At 41.7% G+C, this 19,717-nt stretch overlaps 1 protein-coding gene across 1 annotated transcript; it reads right to left on the bottom strand.

Moving 5' to 3' along the window:
• Nucleotides 1-12,299: 12,299 nt before the first annotated feature.
• Nucleotides 12,300-19,424, bottom strand: LOC111952230 (sal-like protein 1). The gene is made up of 2 exons (XM_023970778.2): nt 16,128-19,424; nt 12,300-14,756 (listed from the first exon to the last, which is right to left on the bottom strand). Exons 1-2 carry the CDS (start codon nt 19,344-19,346, stop codon nt 14,322-14,324), a joined length of 3,654 nt encoding a protein of 1,217 aa, XP_023826546.2. The 5' UTR covers nt 19,347-19,424; the 3' UTR covers nt 12,300-14,321.
• Nucleotides 19,425-19,717: the final 293 nt, after the last annotated feature.

Below are 19,717 nucleotides of genomic sequence, written 5' to 3' on the forward strand. Positions count from 1 at the left end.
CGCACGTGTCAACATAAAAAAATGCTAACCTCCCCTGTTATTGTAATGGTGAGAGGTTAGCATGTCTTGGGGGTATGATATTTGTGTGTCTGTAATTTTGTCACTCATCGTCATTCGCGATTCAGTCAGTACTATCCATGATCATGGTAGGATTGACATTATTGTAGAAGTATTTAGTATTTAGTATTATATTTTTATTTACAATAAAAGTGACACCAACATGACACAATACATTATTTCTATTGGGCACAAAATAATCTGAAACACAACCAAAACAAATAGCAAATGCATCCAATTTGTAGAGTCACAAACTTGATGTAATCATTGTGTGCTAGGACTATGGGACCAAATACTAAACCTTTGACTACTTTAATACACAGATAAGTTAATTTGTGTATGTATGTGTGTGTGTGTGTGTGTGTGTGTGTGTGTGTGTGTGTGTGTATGTGTGTGTGTGCGTGCGTGCGTGCGTGCGTGCGTGCGCGTGTGTGTGATTGCACCCATTGCATGCATCACTATCTAGCTGCTGTACAGTCAGTGGTTAAGTCCCAAATGGTACCCTATTCRCTATATAGTGCACTTCTTTTGAGCAGAGCCCTATGGGCCCTTCGATATTCTCTAGGCACTGGTCAAAAGTAGTGCYCAATATAGGGAATAGGGTGCCATTTGGGACTCAGACAGTGTAACACTACTATTCTGGACAGTGTAATTGTGTCATGATGTCKGCACAGTAAAAGGCCAACGAAAGGCCTCTAATGGCAATACTAAGCAACGTTGAAAAGAARGCTGACAAATGAAGTCAAATGAAGMAAAGTTCAATAATATATATGATCTTTAATAATAGTATACATTTGATGTTTCTGTTCAATGAATACCATTAACAGTGTATTAGTGTAGTCTACGTATTATCTGCTCRCATTCATTTCTGCCCAGACAGAAGCCATATAGGGTTGTGGTTAAATAGCAGGTGCATAGCCAGCCAAGGTTAACTGGCTGAATGGAGCGGTGTGGCGCATGATCTCCACAGCAGATAGGCTCTGACTGTGCTACAGAGTGATAAGGGCAGGTCTTGCCCCTTAATAATGAATTTTGATGCCAAAGCTGAATTATCTTGTGACTTTTATCCTTACTATAGGGGTGAATATGTACATCACAGTTTAAGTCTATGGCCTTGCTGTATGTATATACAACAGCCTGCCAGCTTTGGGACAATTCAGGCCTCCTCACAATTGATTCATATTTGGTTTCAYAAATGACGTGATGATGCATGGTCCCTCTCCCCATGCAAATGAAATCTTTTAGGAGACGAATTGCCTCTAGTGAAGATTGTATTGTCCGAGCAGTAGATTTAAATATTTATATTAGAGGTTACTGATAATAGGCGCAGCTGCAGATAGGAGGAGATGCATGTGTTTGTCATCTTAAATATCATCATCCTGCACTGCAGACTGTATTATTAACAGGGGCGCAACTTTGGTTTTAGAAGTGGGGGGGACAACTTGGCGGGGGGGTCATGGGGTCCTCCCATTTTTGGGGGCATCTAAAGCTAATTTCCTGACTTTCTACACAATTTAATATGARCCATGGCCCTTCTAGCCATCTCGATTTAGAACAAAAAGTAAGAAAAYATTCCCACAGTCATCAAGCTAGGGAAGAGATCCTTAATATGTTTAAGTGATTGATAAGACTGAACTAGATCAATGATAATTCAATAATKAATCATTCAATAATCAAATATCTTTAACCAATAGCCTAACAAATTAACAACTCTTACAAATAAAGTACAAATATTTTTGATTGTCTTTATTTAGACATCCTCTACATTCAATTTCAGCCATCCCAAGCCGCCCGCACGCCTGAACCCCACCAGTCTAGTCACTAACTCTCTCCCCAACTTCCTTCCCATAATCTTTTTTAATGTCTCAAGGGAAAGGTTTGAAAAACAAAAGTTTTATAAAAACACACATACACCCACACATTATCACACAGAAACAGTAAACCCTCCATATAATTCATGTCATAAGCTTAATAGTACTGTAGAGCTCTTTTTACTTGCACACAATATAGCTGGGTCAACTCGTCCTGCACCTCGGGGTCCACGGCCCTGCAGCGCCCCAACCCAACACACCCCACTCAGTCTGAAAAGTAGGGAATTAGCTWGGGAAACTGACAGGTCAATAACGTTACGTTGCTATACTGACTAATAYAACTCACAGTGCGCTGAAAAAACATCAGAATATCGGTGGTCAATTGTTTGGCTGCTGGTTTCATTGTTTGATTCAGGTCTAGTGTGATTGAGGCAAAAATAATAGCTAAAGTTAGTGAGCTAGCTACCTAGCTAACATTATCTTTTGGCTAGCACAACATTTAACTTTTGGCTAGCTCTAGCTAATGGTGCAATGGTACATCATCAAATGTACTTATGTTGAAACGGGACAAAACAAATGCTACAAAACATTTCCATAAACACAAAAGCTCTGTTAGATAGTACCTGACAGATAGCTAGAGGCTAGCTAGAGCTGAACTGGCTGTGGTAGCTACAGTGCATTTGGAAAGTATTCAGACCCCTTGACTTTTTCCACATTTTGTTACATTACAGCCTTATTCTAAAATAGATTAAATCATTTCCCCCCCTTATTGATCTGCACACAATTCCCCATAATGACAAAGTGAAAACAGGTTTTAAGAAATTGTTGTACATTTATATATATATATATATAAAAAATGAAATACCTTATTAACGTAAGTATTCAGACCCTTTGCTATGAGACTTGAAATTGAGCTCAGGTGCATCCTGTTCCCATTAATCATCCTTGAGATGTTTCTACAACATGATTGCAGTCTCCCTGTGGTAAATGCAATTGATTGGACATGATTTGGAAAGGCATACATCTGTCTATATAAGGTCCCACAGTTGACAGTGCATGTCAGAGCAAAAACCAAGCCATGAGGTRGAAGGAATTGTCCCTAGAGCTCAGAGACAGGATTGTGTCGAGGCACAGATCTGGCAAAGGATACCAAAAAAATGTCTGCAGCATTGAAGGTCCGGAAGAACACAGTGGCCTCCATCATCCCTAAATAGAAGAAGTTTGGAACCACCAAGGCAAAACTTTGCAATCGGGGGAGAAGGGCCTTGGTGCAGGTGGTGAGTAAGAACCCAATGGTCACTCTGACAGAGCTTCAGAGTTCCTCTTTGGAGATGAGAGAACTTTCCAGAAGAGCAAACATCTATACAGCACTCCACCAATCAGGCCTTTATGGTAGAGTGGCCACATTTGTAAAAGGCACATGACAGCCTGCTTGGAGTTTGCTAAAAGSCACCTAAAGACTCTCAGACCATGAGAAACAATATTCTCTGGTCTGATGAAACCAAGATTGAACTCTTTGGCCTGAATACCAAGCGTCAAGTCTAGAGGAAACCTGGCACCCATCCCTATGGTGAAGCATTGTGGTGGCAGCATTTTGCTGTGGGGATGTTTTTCAGTTGCAGGGACTGGGAGACTAGTTAGGATTGAGGGAAAGATGAACGGAGCAAAGTACAGAAAGATCCTTGATGAAAACCAGCTCCAGAGTGCTCATGGATCTCAGACTGGGGCGAATGTTCACCTTCCAACAGGACAACGACCCTAAGCACACAGCCAAGACAATGCAGGAGTGGCTTCGGGACAAGTCTCTGAATGTCCTTGAGAGGCCCAGCCAGAGCCCAAACTTGAACCCGATGGAACATCTCTGGAGAAACTTGAAAAAAGCTGTGCAGCAATGCTCCCCATCCAACCTGAGAGAGTTTGAGAGGATCTGCAGAGAATAATGGAAGGAACTCCCCAAATGCTGGCGTGCCAAGCTTGTAGTGTCATACCCAAGAAGACTCGAGGCTGTAGTTGCTGCCAAAGGTGCTTCAACAAAGTACTGATTAAAGGGTTTGAATACTTCTGTAAATGTTATATWTTWTTTTTTTWATACATTTGCAAATAAATTCTAAAAACAGTTTGCTTTGTCATTACGGGGTATTATGTGTAGATTGATGATGGGAAAAAAACAATTTAATAGATTTTAGAATAAGGCTGTAACGTAATACAATGTTGAAAATGTCAAGAGTCTGAATACTTTCCGAATGCACTGTACATTTACATTTAAGTCATTTAGCAGACGCTCTTATCCAGAGCGACTTACAAATTGGAAAGTTCATACATATTCATCCTGGTCCCCCCGTGGGGAATGAACCCACAACCCTGGCGTTGCAAGCGCCATGCTCTACCAACTGAGCCACACGGGACCACTGTACTAGCTGCTAGTAGTTCTTTCAATTCAATTTCAATTCAGTTTAGAAGGGATGAAACGTTAGCTAACGTAACATTTTAGTTCCATTACTAGCTCAGCATTGGGAATAAATACTTTTTTGCTGTCAAACAGAATTTACTTCAGCTGCTAGATCAGTCAACTAAAGAGTAGCAAGTTTCTGCTCTGCTTGCTTTTAAAACTTGAAGAAAAAGTGCAACATAGACAGCATCCGCCTCTGTTCATCTCTCCCGTGCTGGTCCTATATGGCAGCTTCTCAGAAGCTTTGCCTTCACACAGCCTGTCCACTTGTTCTGCTCTGTGGTGTCTGTGCGGTCCTAAATCCAGCCGGCTGAAACCGGAAAACAGCCTACCCAACCACTCTGAGGCATCCGCATGGTCTTAAAGCACACCGGTGTCGTGTTATGAATCACAGTGCAATTATAAAATTGGGGGGGGGGGGAAATGCAATTTCAGAATGTTGGGGGGTCATGTTCCCCCCGTTCCAAGTGAAAGTTGCGCCCCTGATTATTAACCTCAACTGAACTGGTGTTAACCACTTGCTCAGACAACACAGAATTCGTTCTAAGATTTTAAAAGGGGTGCAGTAGGCTATACCCTATCAGGTTTAAGAATACAGGCATTATTTACAATGCATGGGTAAAGTTGTAAATAATTTACAATTGCAGACAATTTCCTCTACCGTATATCAAGTTCAAGAGCAGAATAGGGTGTGAATGGGGGTAAATTCTCTCTCTCTCTCTCTCTCTCTCTCTCTCTCTCTCTCTCTCTCTCTCTCTCTCTCTCTCTCTCTCTCTCTCGGGGGGGATCAGAGCCTTGTGAATGGCAGTTTCACCTTTCTCACCATCTCCTACCATGTCCACCCTCATCCTCCACAGACTGCTCCTCTGTGACACAGATATCCCAGCAGTACCAAGCTATTACTATTCAGAGAGCTGACTGCTCTCTCACAGAATGAAAAAACATACTAGGTGTGTATCCCAAATGGCACTCTATTCCATAGCGTAGGCCTACTTCTTTTTACCTGGGCTCATAGGACTATGGTCAAAATTAGTGCACTCACCTGGATTTTTCAAGGCCTATATGTACATGCCAAGTTGAAAAATGAACTTGACACATTTTTCAAAAACTCCACATTTTTTCTCCCTCCCTGTGTGACTCCTTAAACACAGGACCCAGTTATGTCCCAAATGGCCAAAGGGCACACTATTCCCTTTATAGTGCACTATATTTTTCAAATTTAGTGCACTATAAAAGACATAGGGTGCAATTTGGGACACACATATAATAGGTCAGAGGCCTGCTGATCGGAATGTAATACTGTCATGTCTTTTGTACATCAAATGGGACGAAAACATACACGTTCACTAAACAACAAACACAGCCTAGTAACCTTAGAGGAATGCTCTCCAGGTGCAGAGTCTATCTCCTAGCCACAGGCTACCCATAATCATTTATTAAAACATATATGCACGGCGCCGCTGTGTGTAACAGAGTGGAGATCAGGTGTTTAGTGGGGATATGAGGTTGAGATGACAGGTGCTGAGTGATATTAGGCTGGACAGAGAACTAGCCAACCCTGAGGGAAGGATAACCTATACGCTCTACACCTGATACAATGTCACTCAGAAGTAAACTTACCCCACTGTATAGGACATATGAGAAAAGTAGATCAGGATGTTGGCTCTCTGTTTTTGGAGTATGCATTGAGAGACAAGATAGATAGATTGATATAATACAGGTGTGATAAACAGTGAGAGGAGAGCAGTTACAGCAGTCAGAGGTGTGAGGAAACAAACTATAGTATTACTGACACCACTATATCCATGTCAACTAATATCACAGGTGCTGATTTGATGAGGGCAATGGTGTGAATAATGAAAGCAGAGGTATTTGTATTTGTATTTATTATGTAAGCCTGGGGTCCAGCAAATAAGGTAGTTATAKWTTTTTTTAAACATTACAATACATTCGCAACAGATTTCACAAAATAGTAAGTGTAGGCCCTCAGGCCCCTACTCTACTACCACATATCTACAACACAAAATCCATGTGTACATGTGTGTGTATAATGCGTATATTATCGTGTGTTTGTATGCATGTGTCTGTGCCTACGTTTGTTTTGCTTCACAATCCCCACTGTTCCATAAGGTGTATTTTTATCTGTTTTTCACATCTAATTTTACTGCTTGCATGAGTTACTTGATGTGGAATAGAGTTCCATGTAGCTTTATTCAAAGCCAGTGGCATGTCATTAGTAAAGATTGAAAAAAGTAAGGGGCCTAGACTGCTCCCCTGGGGAATTCCTGATTCTACCTGGATTTTGTTGCCCGTTAAAGAACACCATCTGTTCTGTTAGACAGGTAACTCTTTATCCACAATATGGCAGGGGATGTAAAGCCATATGTAAAAACATATGTTTTTCCAGCAACAGACTATGATCGATAATGTCAAAAGCCGCACTGAAGTCTAACAAAACAGCCCCCACAATCTTTTTTTTATAAATTTGTGCTGAAAATATGTTGTCAATTTGTTTACTGTAAAATAGTATTGTATCCCGTCAAACACTATTTTTTTCAAAAGTTTATTAAGGGTTGGTAACTGATTGGTCGGCTATTTGAGCCAGTAAAGGGTGCTTTACTATTCTTAGGTAGGGGGATACATTTTGCTTCCTTCCCGGCCTGAGGGCACACACTTTATAGTAGGCTTAAATTGAAGATATGTCAAAGAGAGTGGCATTGCTGTCAGCTATTATCCTCAGTAATTTTCCATACAAGTTGTCAGACCCCGGTGGCTTGTCATTGTTGATAGACAGCAATCGTTTTTTCACCTCTTCCACACTTATTTTACAGAATTCAAAATTACAATGCTTGTCTTTCAGAATTTGGTCAGACATACTTGGATGTGTAGTGTCAGCGWTTGTTGCTGGCATGTCATGCCTAAATTTTCTAATCTTGCCAATTAAATAATAATTAAATTAGTTGGCAATATCAGTGGGTTTTGTGACGAATGAACCATCTGATTCAATTAATGATGGAGCGGAGTTTGCCTTTTTACCAAAAATATAATTTAAGGTGCTCCAAAGCTTTTTTACTATCATTCTTTATGTCATTTAACTTTGTTTCATAGTGTAGTTTCTTATTTTTATTCAGTTTAGTCACATGATTTCTCAATTTGCAGTACGTTTGCCAATTGGTTGTACAGCCAGACCTATTTGCCATTTATTTTGGCTCATCCCTCTCAACCATACCATTTTTCAATTCCTCATCGATCCACAGGAATTTAAACGTTTTTGCAGTTATGTTCTTAATGGGTGCATGCGTATTAGTAACTGGGATAAGCAATTTCATAAATGTGTCAAGTGCAGCGTTTGGTTGCTCGTCATTACACACCACGGACCAACACATATTCTTTACATCAACATTATAGGAATCACTACAAAACTTATTGTATGACCTGTAATACACTATATTAGGCCCAGTTTTTGGAACTTTGGTTTTACTAGATATGGCTACTATATTGTGATCACTACATCCGAAGGATTTGGATACTGCTTTCAAACACATTTATGCAGCGTTAGTGAAGATGTGATCAATACATGTTGATGATTTAATTCCTGTGCTGTTTGTATCTACCCTAGGTTGATTGATAACCTGAACCAGATTGCAGGCACTAGTTACAGTTTGAAGCTTTCTCTTGAGTGGGCAGCCTGATGAAAGCCATTCAATATTTAAATCATCCAGAAAATATTCCTCTCTATTGATATCACATACATTATCAAGCATTTCACACATATTATCCAGATACTGACTGTTAGCACTTGGTGGTCTATAGCAGCTTCCTACCAGAATGGGCTTTAGGTGAGGCAGATGAACCWGTAGCCATATTACTTTAACAGTATTTAACATGAGATCCTCTCTAAGCTTTACATGAATGTGGTTCTGAATATAAACAGCCACACCTCCACCTTTGGTATTTCTGTATTTTCTGTAGATGTTATAACCATGTATTGCTACCACTGTATCATCAAAGGTATTATCTAAGTCAGTTTCAGAGATTGTCAGAATATGAATGAGGTGATTTTACAGAATGAGTGATGACCAGAGAGAGATGCATCGACACAATGCTATTTGTCACTGTTAGTGTTAACTAACCAAATCTACAATGTGGTTGTATTGATTCAGGGAGGGAAGGATATATACATACCTGTGAATCAAGCAGACTTGAAAGATTATGTTAACGTTTTTCTGCTGTTTCAATCCACCTCATCCGCCTATGTCGGTCTTCCGCACCTGCGGTTGAAAGTGGCAGAGCTACAGCACTGTTTGTGAGACCAGGAAACATCCCAAAGATCAGTCTTCCCACAAAAACATTTGTAGCATCCGAACGGTTTGGCCTACAGACTATATACCGCTCCATGGAAAGATGAGACTCTCACGAACACAATGGTATTCTCCATTTTGTTGTACGACCCCACAAGTATCACGGAACTCATCTAAAGTTAACCGGAAGTCTGGAAGCAGTTTTCTTTTGTGCCCCAAAAAAAGGGGTAAAATATGTGTCATAAATGTTTTTTATAATTTGTGAACTTTCTTTCCTAGATTTAGGACAGACACTTCTAAACCTTAATTAAGAAATATTTTGGATTGTATGTTTTGGCATTTATTCATCTGWTATTCAATGCGTTTCTGTGGGCTATAGCAGTAAAGGCCAAATACAATATTAATAATTGTTTTATAAATATTTTTCTATACCTACAGAGGTCATAAAATTCCAAATCAAATAGCTAAATGAGCCATGGTATGACCATCTTAAAACAATTCCATATTTTAGCTTAGTATATCCCAACTGCTTTATTCATAAAATATTTCATACATGAGGTGATTTGTGGACAAATGCAAATTGTAAATAACTGATTATTATTAGTATGGAATAACCCTTATAGTCACACTTTCATCAAATATAACTATTTTCAAGCCTTCACAAACCTTCARAGACCACTAATGCCTATATGGCCTTTATGAGTTGAAGTTTATTTGAAGTGGGACCTATAACTCTATTCAGATAACAGGGCAATTCTTGTCAAAGTGACATTGATAAGCTATATACAGTACTAGGCTACAGCACTAAGCCAGCTATGGGCTGTGAGCTATCAGAGGGTTGATGTAGACAGATGAATTCAGGCTAAAGCTGCCTGCTCCCAACCTGTCTCTAGAAACACAGGCACAAATGGAGTCGGCTGGCCGGTGGGTCACCATGAAACAGTTGACCCATGCACGTTTATGATCAGAAATGATCTGTGCAATAGGCACGTCAGATAGACACAAAGGCATAATCACAATGTTATCAARGCTCTGGTTCGGTGGAGGGGGGGGGTAGATTTTCGCCCCGCCGGAGATTTGGCAGGTCTTCTATTATTGAATATTTCCATTGTCACTGTAACAAAAGTGTGAGGATCACTGTTCAAATGCTTACAAAGGAAATGCCATCTTGCAAACAGCACGCTGACCTCGGCAGTTTTGAAGTGAAATATGCAATGATTAGAAAAGCACGTTTGTTTGCCTGTGATGAGTTTAAAAAGTAAGCTGTTGAGTTCATTGTGTATAGCCTCTCACTCCCCCCTCACTTGCTCCTCTGTCTGATTCTCTACAATGTATTCTGAAAAACACTGTACATATTTCAATAATAATAACCCTGGACAGAGGTATAATCATTTTGGAATGTATTTGGTGACTCTCCAGAGAATTCTATGTTTCTATTGTGGTACGAGTCAACACCGAGGATATTATTCACTGTAAAGCTAATGCACTCACTCACACCCATACAAACCACTCATTTGTAAGACTGATATCACCAGAGATTGTATGTGTGGTGTCACGTACATTCAACATTTTAACCAACTTATTCTCTGTTATTTGTTGGAAAAGTCAACATGTCCATCAAGGACAAACTCAGTCTGACAATACATACTCAACTTGCCAGTATCTAACTTCTCAGAACTAGAAAATACCATTCCCCAAATGACCCATGTGATTCAAATGATTCAACACACATTCAGTGGTGTAAAGTACTTACATAAAAATACTTTCAAGTACTACTTAAGTCGTGTTTTGGGTATACTTTACTATTGATATTTTTGACTACTTTTACGTCATTACATTCCTAAAGAAAATAATGTACTTTTTACTCCATACATTTTCCCTGACACCCAAAAGTACTTTGAATGATTAGCAGGACAGATTAGCAGGAAAATGGTCAAATTCAATAAATAAAGAGAACATCCATGCCCAGCCCTACTGCCTCTGATCTTGCGAACTCACTAATGCTTCATTTGTAAATTATGTCTGAGTTTTGGTTTTTCCGTAAATTTTAAAAACAAGAAGAATTGTGTCGTCTGGTTTGCTTAATATAAGGAATGTGAAATGATTTATACTTTTACTTTTGATACTTAAGTATGTTTAAAACCAAAATACTTTTAGACTTACTCAAGTAGCATTTTACTGAGTGACTTTCACTTTTACTTGAGTAATTGTCTATTAAGGTATCTTTACTTTTACTCAAGTATGACAATTGGGTACTTTTRCCACCACTGCATACGTTATATCTCAAGTGATACCACGCTTAAACAAAGTTTATAGTGTGTGTGTGTCCACAAGAATAGTAAACAACATTTTTTTTGACCAATTGGGGACATTATGCTATTTCTAGGGGGTTTAGGGTTAAGGTTAGAATTAGTGTTTGTGTTAGAATTACGTTAAGGTTAGGGTTAGGAGCTAGGGTAGTTTTAGGAGCTAGGGTTATGTTTAGGGTTAGGGTTAAGTTAGGTTTTGGGTTAAGGTTAGGTTTAAGGTTAGGGTTAAGATAAGGGTAAGAGTATGGGTTAGGGTTAGGGTGGTTTAGGGTTAGGGAAAATAGGATTTTGAATGGGACGAATTGTGTGTCCCCACAAGGTTAGCTGTACAAGACTGTGTGTGTGTGTGTGTGTGTGTGTGTGTGTGTGTGTGTGTGTGTGTGTGTGTGGTGTGTGTGTGTGTGTGTGTGTGTGTGTGATGGTGTGTGTGTGTGTGCGTGCGTGCGTGCGTGCGTGCGTGCGTGCGTGCGTGCGTGCGTGCGTGCGTGCGTGCGTGCGTGCGTGCGTGCGTGCGTGCGACATTCATCTGTCTCTATCAGATATGTATCTTTGAAAAGCTTCGGACCAACTGGCCTTTGTTTTGGGCTCTGTACTGGTTCATTCCAGTTGATTACTCATGTTCTAATGCTAATGGCGAAGGGCTGGTTTAAGGTTTCGGCACTGTCAGCTGGTCAGATATCTATAATAGGTTGTGACAGCACAGGGACCATGTCTCTTTCACAGGGGATTTGATATGTGGGATGAATGTGGTTACCGTCAATGGACATATTAGTGGCCATTATGAGTCAGAGGTGTTGTGCATTTGTTAAGCTTTTCACCGGGATACTGCTACAGCCATACAGGCTAGATAGGGGTAGTGTTTCACAACCAGCGGGAATCAGGTTTACTCCCTAGAGTAAAACAGGAGACAAAAGTACTGACTCCTGACTCAAATGTTAATTTTGTGAATTAGTGATGCAACGTGAAAATAAATATACAAAGTGAAAACGTTTTCATGTAAAATGAAACTTGCAGCAATGTTTGAAAAGCCAAAATATGCTTATTGGTCTTTGTTAAAACACTGACGAAATTGACAATACGATAGTGTAACAGCAATAGCATGACATTGTTGAGTCCAGCTTTCAAGATAAACACATATAATATCCCTAGGTGACTGACACTTTAAAAGTGACAAGGTGTAGTACACAACAGAGTAGCATATCTCCATTAGCTGTTAGCTGGAAATTGATATGTCATATCAAATCAACAAATTGTATCATCAGCAGAGGGCATACACACTTGAATGCTGAATAAGGTGACTAAACACCTCAGGACAGAAACACATGACMTTATTGGTTCATACAAAGAGTACATACATATGTTTTTGGAGAGGTTTTGGGGGCTGCCACACTGGGCGTCCTGGGAGCTGTTGTTGTGGGGGGTTAAATGCCTTAAGTGCCCACAATGYCAGGCAATGGCATCTAGGATTTGACACCAGCAACCCTCTGGCTGCTGGCTTGCCTCTCTAGCTGCTAAGCTACCTGCRGCCCACAGGAAGGACATCTAGAATAACGTGATTCAAAGCTATAACCCATCTCAATGTTTTTATTTTTATTTTGAGGTCCACCTTTACCATGAATATGTATATCAATTGTTATTGAACCGGTGGAAAAGATAACAGTTTCCACAGCATATCACAGAATAGGATTCTACAACAACTGAGGCACAGAAGTGGTGTAATGGGCAATCGTTTTCTGAAAACCAATGGTAAAAAGATGAACAATGTATTACAGCACCTCAAGTAACAGTCCTTCTCTTTACAGTTGGCCTACATGTGCAATGTATGTTGCCTCCTTATTTGAAATGTCATTATTACATATTAGTCATATTTTGCTGTGAGTGTTTGAGAAATAGTAAATTAACATGAATTACTTAAGTGATAATGCCCTCGAAGCCGGTGTTTGTAGGATATATTGGCACGGGTATTGTTAGGCCAGAGACTTTGTKTTGGGCCAGCAAACCGTGCCAATATATCCTCCAAACACCGGCTTCTAGGGCATTATCACTTTTATAAAACGGGTTACCAACATATTCAAATAATGGTTGACATATTTTGATGAACTTTATTTAGATTAATTTATTAATACTATTTCATCCTACCACAAGACATAGTCCTGACACAAATCTAGGGTTGCTACCCAAGCCGGCTGGTCATTCGTTCTATCGGTTCGGTTGCCAGAGATGCGACCCAGTCGTTCAGTCTTTTTGTTCTATATCTATGGACGTGTCCCAGTCATTCATTTTTTGTAATGTTCCATTGCCATACTGCTAACTTACAGTCACGTCAAACAGTGCAGCCAGAATAACAACGGTAGCTGCATTTGCATTTGTTTAAGCTGTTTTCTAGTGACATTTATTTGGATACATCCATAACAATGAGCTAATGAGGCGCGATTTTGCTTGCCATAGAAAATGTGCTCTCTCGTCAGGACACTGTTGTTCAGAGGAGCTAGCCAACAACACAGCTACAGTAACACAATCACTTCAAACTGAAGCTGGAAAGACTGCAAACTAGCTGCACTTTGTTTTGTTTTACCTTTTTTCAATTGACATTTCTTTGTATATATCCATAAAAATTATGATTTCGACTGGATGAGAAACGATGCTGCCTATTTGTTACGTCCCAAAACGTTCATTACTATGGGACAGCTGGAGATCGAATTTGAATATTGAAACAATGTTGTAAATGTCGAGAGAGTTTATACAAATCTCCGCTGTTGAAAATGAAATGTTATTCTAAAAGAAATGTGAGATCATGTCTAGATACTTTTTATAGTGGAGATCAAGTTTATAAATTGCCTGGCTGGGCTGATGAGACAGTGGATTGTGTAGACAGATGGAAGAGAGTAAATAGGCATTTTAACACCATAGATTTAGTCAGTGGTAACTTGTGGAATAGACACCGGCTGGAATAAGGTTTTAACCAATCAGCATTCAGGATTAGACCCACCCGATGTATAAAGTATATTAGTACATTGATATTGACACATCAATTATATATCCATGTGTTTCACAAAGATATGACAAAGTATGCTACAAGTGAATTCCTCTTCAATGACATAATCAACACCTCAAAATCATATTAGAATGATAAAAACCGTAACATTAAGCATAATTACACAACCAATAGGCTAATTTACCCAGGTCATAAAAAATTGTCAAACTCTAATAAGCACACTGAAAAGCAGGGAGACTTTACTAGACACTTGACTCCAAGTAAGGTTATTCTCATTTATACACAAACTCAAAGAAACTCAGTCTATTCCAACATCGCAGTTCATTTCCTTCAAAAAATAAAGCTGTAGTCCATCAACAACAGCAGCCTTCCCTCTCCCTTAAATAATACACAGTCTCTTTAATTGGCAATCATTTCCTTCCTCTCCTCCATCAAATGAGTGAAACGGAAGTAAGTCGCTCTTTCTGTATCATTTTCCCCAGGCAGCGTCAAAGAAGCATTGTGTTCTGTACGGGGAAATTTGTCTAGACCAACATTTACACTCCCTTTGGGTGAGCTGGCCCCATGTCCCAATGGTCCAGAGAGGTAAGGCCCGCCTCCGTTCTGGATGACTGAGATATCATTGGTCCTCATGGCCAAATTCTTAGAGAAGGAGTCTGTACAGTGGTTCCAGAGACTAAAGGAGTCTCCATTACTGGACCTAATGTCTGGCCTCTGAAGTGGCTCTGATAGTTTCACAGGATGGGTTCCCATAAACATCAATGGTCCGTCCACAGACAGTCTGCGTCCTCGTCTGGTGGGGGCACTACTCCACATGTGAGTTCCCATATGGACCTACATGAGGAAGAGAGCAATGGTAAGTTACACTCCTTTTATGAAGACAAATATCACAGTGTAATGAWTCGATATACATCATCTCCCACGATTTAGCAGGTGTGAGCACCTTTTGAAATTGGGAAGGGGAGGGGACATTTGGCCCATAGCACTGACAAAAACTTGCAGAGCGAGGGGGGTGGAGCAACCGCCCTGCTTCCGCTCCCCGTTTTAGTATATTTTCTCATACATCTCCCCAAAAACTTAATTGAGGAGCTGGCGCGAGATTTTTATTCTGGGATGTTGAGACCTTCGTAGGTGATTTGAAGTCAGATACACATCTGATTCCTGGCCATGTGACTTGTGTCTGTAACAGTCAAATCTAATTTGTTTGCCCTCGAGTGGTTTTTAGACTGTTATTTGGCACATGTCATTGCTTGCTAACTGCTCTGTTGACAGTTTGACAAGAACATGTGGTACCTATTTAGCTTGTTCATGATTTACAAACAAATGAGTGAATGTGATAGAAAGTTAAACAGCTACCTAGCTAGCTAACTTAGTTGACTGCCCTGGCTAGCCAAAAAGAACTTTTGAAAAGTTGTATCGTCTTGTCCTTTGAGGCTTTAAAAGTGTTCCTACACTATGGTTTTGAACATTCAAAGCAACTGGGAAACCTCCATGGCAGGCATTGTTGTCAACTTAGCTTGCTACATAACTTCCTAGTGATAGGAAGCCTGAGCACAACTACCAATCAGCTTACACCTCTGTGCACACACCTGCCATTACTATGACAACYAGCATAGTCATGTCAGCAAACGGCTGCTTGTCTCTTGCTATTTGGACAGACAGTATTCCAAAATGGATTTGAAAACACAACTGATTTGAACATGAAGGCCTGAAGTGTGAACAAGCCTTTAGATCATGTATTTTCAGTCTTGTGAAGCAACTGCTTTCTATCCCTCTCAATCTCTCATTTTCTCTTCTCTCAGTCTCCATGTCTTGCTCTGCATAGACTATGGAATATGGTCATTGTAGTTAATTACCACGTTTTCTGAGCTAAACTATGTGGAATATTGGCCTGTTGGAAACTAAAACTCCCTACTACATCGCACAGTTCAGGCTTGATCTGATTTATCTCTACAGAAACCGCACACGGAGCTCACAGAGCAAATATGAATTGAATGGAATTCAAATAATTGAACCGATGTCAGTCAATTAGTTGTTTAAAAACTTAAAAATAACCTACATTTTGCAGCACTAATGAATGAAACGATGCCCAAAAAACAATATATCCCTCCAATATATCCATGCCCATCCCTTTCACAGTTTTTACATTTTGTTGCTAGTKAATCAGTCTAAATCCTATCTCGTAAACGCAAAAGTGGAACGTACCTTCAGATTTCCTTTGGTGGTGAATGCCCGACCACAGACAGTGCARGCGAACGGCTTCTCCCCAGTGTGAGTCCTCTCGTGGATTTGCAGGGCGCTGGAGGAAGAGAAGGTTTTCCCACAAGTGTGGCAGTAATGCTGCTTGGGAGTTCGTRGAGGTGGCAGGGCAGCGAGCACTGGGGAGGAGGAGGCTGAGGACATCCTCAAACTCAAACTGCCTTGAAGATCCCTTGGTTCCCCATAGGGGACGCTACCCAGGAAACTGTTAACTTCTGGCTTGATCATTTGGGAGGCCAGAGGATGTACAGAGGAATTGGAGCTGGAAGCAAGGCTGGGAATGGAGGGCTCAAACAACTGGGATGGCAGGTCCCTCATCTGATGGGTTAGCATGTGCTGCTTGAGGTTCCCCTTAGTGGAGAACCCTCTGTTGCACCCTGTGCAAAGGAAGGGTCTCTCCTTGGTATGGCTTCGATAATGGATGTCCAAGGCACTTTGGCAGGCAAAGGTCTTGCTGCAAATATTGCATGCAGTGCCTCGTTGTTCACAGAATGTGTGGACCATATTAGTGGGATCCTTTAGTGGGTTTAAAGATGTTAGGTGGTGAAGAGATGCCATGCCAGTGTCAGTGAATTGCAGAGGGCTTGCATTGATATCTGCCTGGGATAAAGCATTCTGGTACCTTTCCTCACATCTTGTGGGGCTAGAACATACTGGAACACTCTCGCTTGGGGAAAAAAAGTGCTTTGCAGCTGTATTCTCAGAAACAGCAAGTCTCCCATCACTTTGGTCACCGCAAAGAGATGATGAGTCATAGGCATGTTGATCCTCTTTAGCCAGTCCCTTTGTCTTAAACCAGCTGACTTGCGTCTCCTCCACTGGCCTAAGATAGTTGAGTTTCTTCTGGGCATCAAAGGAGCCTGCTCCTGTACTATCAGAAGGAGACAAGCTGACAGATAAGGAGTTAATAAACCTGGACATGCCTGCAATCCCACAGTCATTGAAGTCCATATCATCATCAGAAAGGTTCTCTAACTCTTCTAATTTCCTTTCATCCACTGAACCTCCGCCAGACTCCATTGACTTTGCGTAGCTCTGTTCAGAGAGAGGGGTGTTMGGAATCTGGCCARCCATGTGCATATGAATATGCTGCTGTAGGACAACAGRGTTGGTGAACTTCCTCTGGCAGATGGGGCAGGAGTGCTGGACCCTCAGTGGCGGCGTGGCACGATGAACTGCATGGTGCGTCTTCAGATTCCCTTTGGTAGAGAACGCCCGTCCGCACACTTTACATCTGAAGGGCCGCTCTCCTGTGTGGGTGCGGTAGTGCATCCTGAGGGCGCTCTGGCAACTAAGTATGCGGTGGCAAATGATGCACTCATTGAGGTCCGTCATCTTCTTGTCAATGTTCTCCACTAGCTGCTGGAGTTTTGAGGTCTCTGATGTCTGCAGGGGATCATGGACTCCTCCTCCAAAGGGTTGTTTGGTCTTGAACTGCTCCYACTTGATGGGATTTGTGCTAATGGAAGTGATGTTGGCGGATATATAGTCAGCTGATCCTTCTTTTCTCGAGCTCATCTTTGAGACAAAGGTCAAAGGGGGTTTAACATCTTCTCTTTTCAGATTCAATGTGGMGATGGTGGGMACTTTTCCAGGCTCTACAAGGTTAACACTCTTAGTAGACTTTACCGCACTAGATGATTCACGTACGCCTGGACTGGAAAGCGTGGTTATTGAGACAGGCTGCTCCTCTTTCTTGATAAGAAAGGGTAAGTTGGGTGATACAGTTGGGAGCAACCGGCCAACAGAAGTAGTCAAGGTGGCTAGGGATGATTTACTCTCCAGCCAGCATGTGACTGGTTTCTGTGGTGGCATAGACATGCCATAAGGGATTCCTGTGCTGGTTGGGATATTGTCAAGGTGTTCTGGAACAGGGTAAGGGTTCATCTGGATGTGGGGGTACCTCTCTTTGTGCCGCTGGAAGTGTACCTTCAAGTTCCCACGGGTGGAGAAACGATTCCCGCAGATGTTGCACTTATATGGCCTTTCCCCAGTGTGGGATCGCAAATGGATCTGCATYGCACTGTCACTCCCAAATACCTTAGCGCAAAACCTGCATTTGTGTTTAAAGTAAGCCTGTTCAGAAGACATTTTGCGTTCTAAAGAAGTCACGTTGGTTGGTTTGCCTTTCCTTTGTTGGGCTAATGCCGTCAAAGCATTCAGATCCTCCACAATTGCACCAATGCTTGGTCCAGCGCTAGAGAGTGTTTGATTGCTGGATGGTGGCTGAGGTAGACATGGTTTATTCGATGGGTTTAGCAAGATACCTGTGCCAAGTGCTGGTGAGTTCATTTTGCTATGGGCTGAAACATTTAGTTGAGGGTACAGACCATTAGCATGAGTGTACTTCTTTCTAGAGTGGTGCTTGCTAACTGCTGAAGCTATGAGTTTACCCATGCTTTGTAAGGGTTCGGTGCTAGAGTGCACAAGGCTGCTACCAAGGGGGCTCTGCGGTAACTGTACTGTTGCTGTTAATTGTTTAAAGTGACTGATGCTGGCAGACTGAGTGGCGAGACTGTGGGCTAACCCAGTGGCTGCAGCTAGCTGCTGGGATAGATGAGAACTGAGGGTTGTCAGCTGGCTGGCATGCGTTGATGCTAGACTACCCTGAGGGCAGCTGGTGGGTGTCTGTGTTGGAGACTCTGCTACCTCAGACCTCTGGGAGGCAAACAGTAAGACCTGGTGACAAATCTGATCCATCAGCTGCAGCTGGTGGATCTGTTGCAGCTGCAGAGCCAGGAGTTTCTCCATCAGAGATGAGACAGCCATCTTACTGCTYCCACTGTTGCCGGTGTCCGATCGGCTCTGCTGGCAAAACTGGGCCACGGCCACTTTAGTGCTCTCTAGGTTTTCAATGATGACGTTGCTGTTGAACCATGATAATGTCCCCTGCTGTTCCGACAGGTTGTTGCCAGGTTGAGGTCGTGAAATTGGGAGAACTGAGATACATGAGACAATATCAGTCAGGCTGTCAGTACTGCTGCTCCGGCTGCTACTGGTGCTATCGAGTCGGCCATTGCTTCTCTTACTTCTGGAAACATCCATAGAGTTTTGATTCCCCTCTGGTTTCTCCTCCAACAGATCACTGCACTCTTCCATTTCAGAGTTGTTGACTGTTTCGCCTGGTTCCCCTGGTGTACTGGGCGACAAGGCTAGAGGGAACATTTCAGCAGATGACACTGGGTCTTCATTGTCATTGACAATCAGGACTAACTGATTGGAAAAGCAATCCCTGACATGTAGTTCCAGATCTGATAGTTCAACAAACTCAGCACAGCATCTACTGCAGACATGAGCACAAGAGTCCAAGGTGGGGGGAGTCCCTAAACTCTGGTGTGTGCCCCCTGAAACAGACAAGAAGGAAGCAAGGGTTATACATAGTGGCGGGAAGTATTTGGGGGGAGGGATGCTGCAAAAAAAGAAATGCCAAGGAGGGGGGGGGGGGGAGTCCCCCACGCTGAAGAGTCTATATTGGTCTGCTAATACAGGACTAGTAAAGGCCCAGTGTACTACTTTTGTGGGAAAAAAACATTTAA

The sequence above is a fragment of the Salvelinus sp. IW2-2015 genome, linkage group LG26 (genome assembly GCF_002910315.2).
Source record: "Salvelinus sp. IW2-2015 linkage group LG26, ASM291031v2, whole genome shotgun sequence".
Classification (NCBI taxonomy): Eukaryota; Metazoa; Chordata; class Actinopteri; order Salmoniformes; family Salmonidae; genus Salvelinus; species Salvelinus sp. IW2-2015.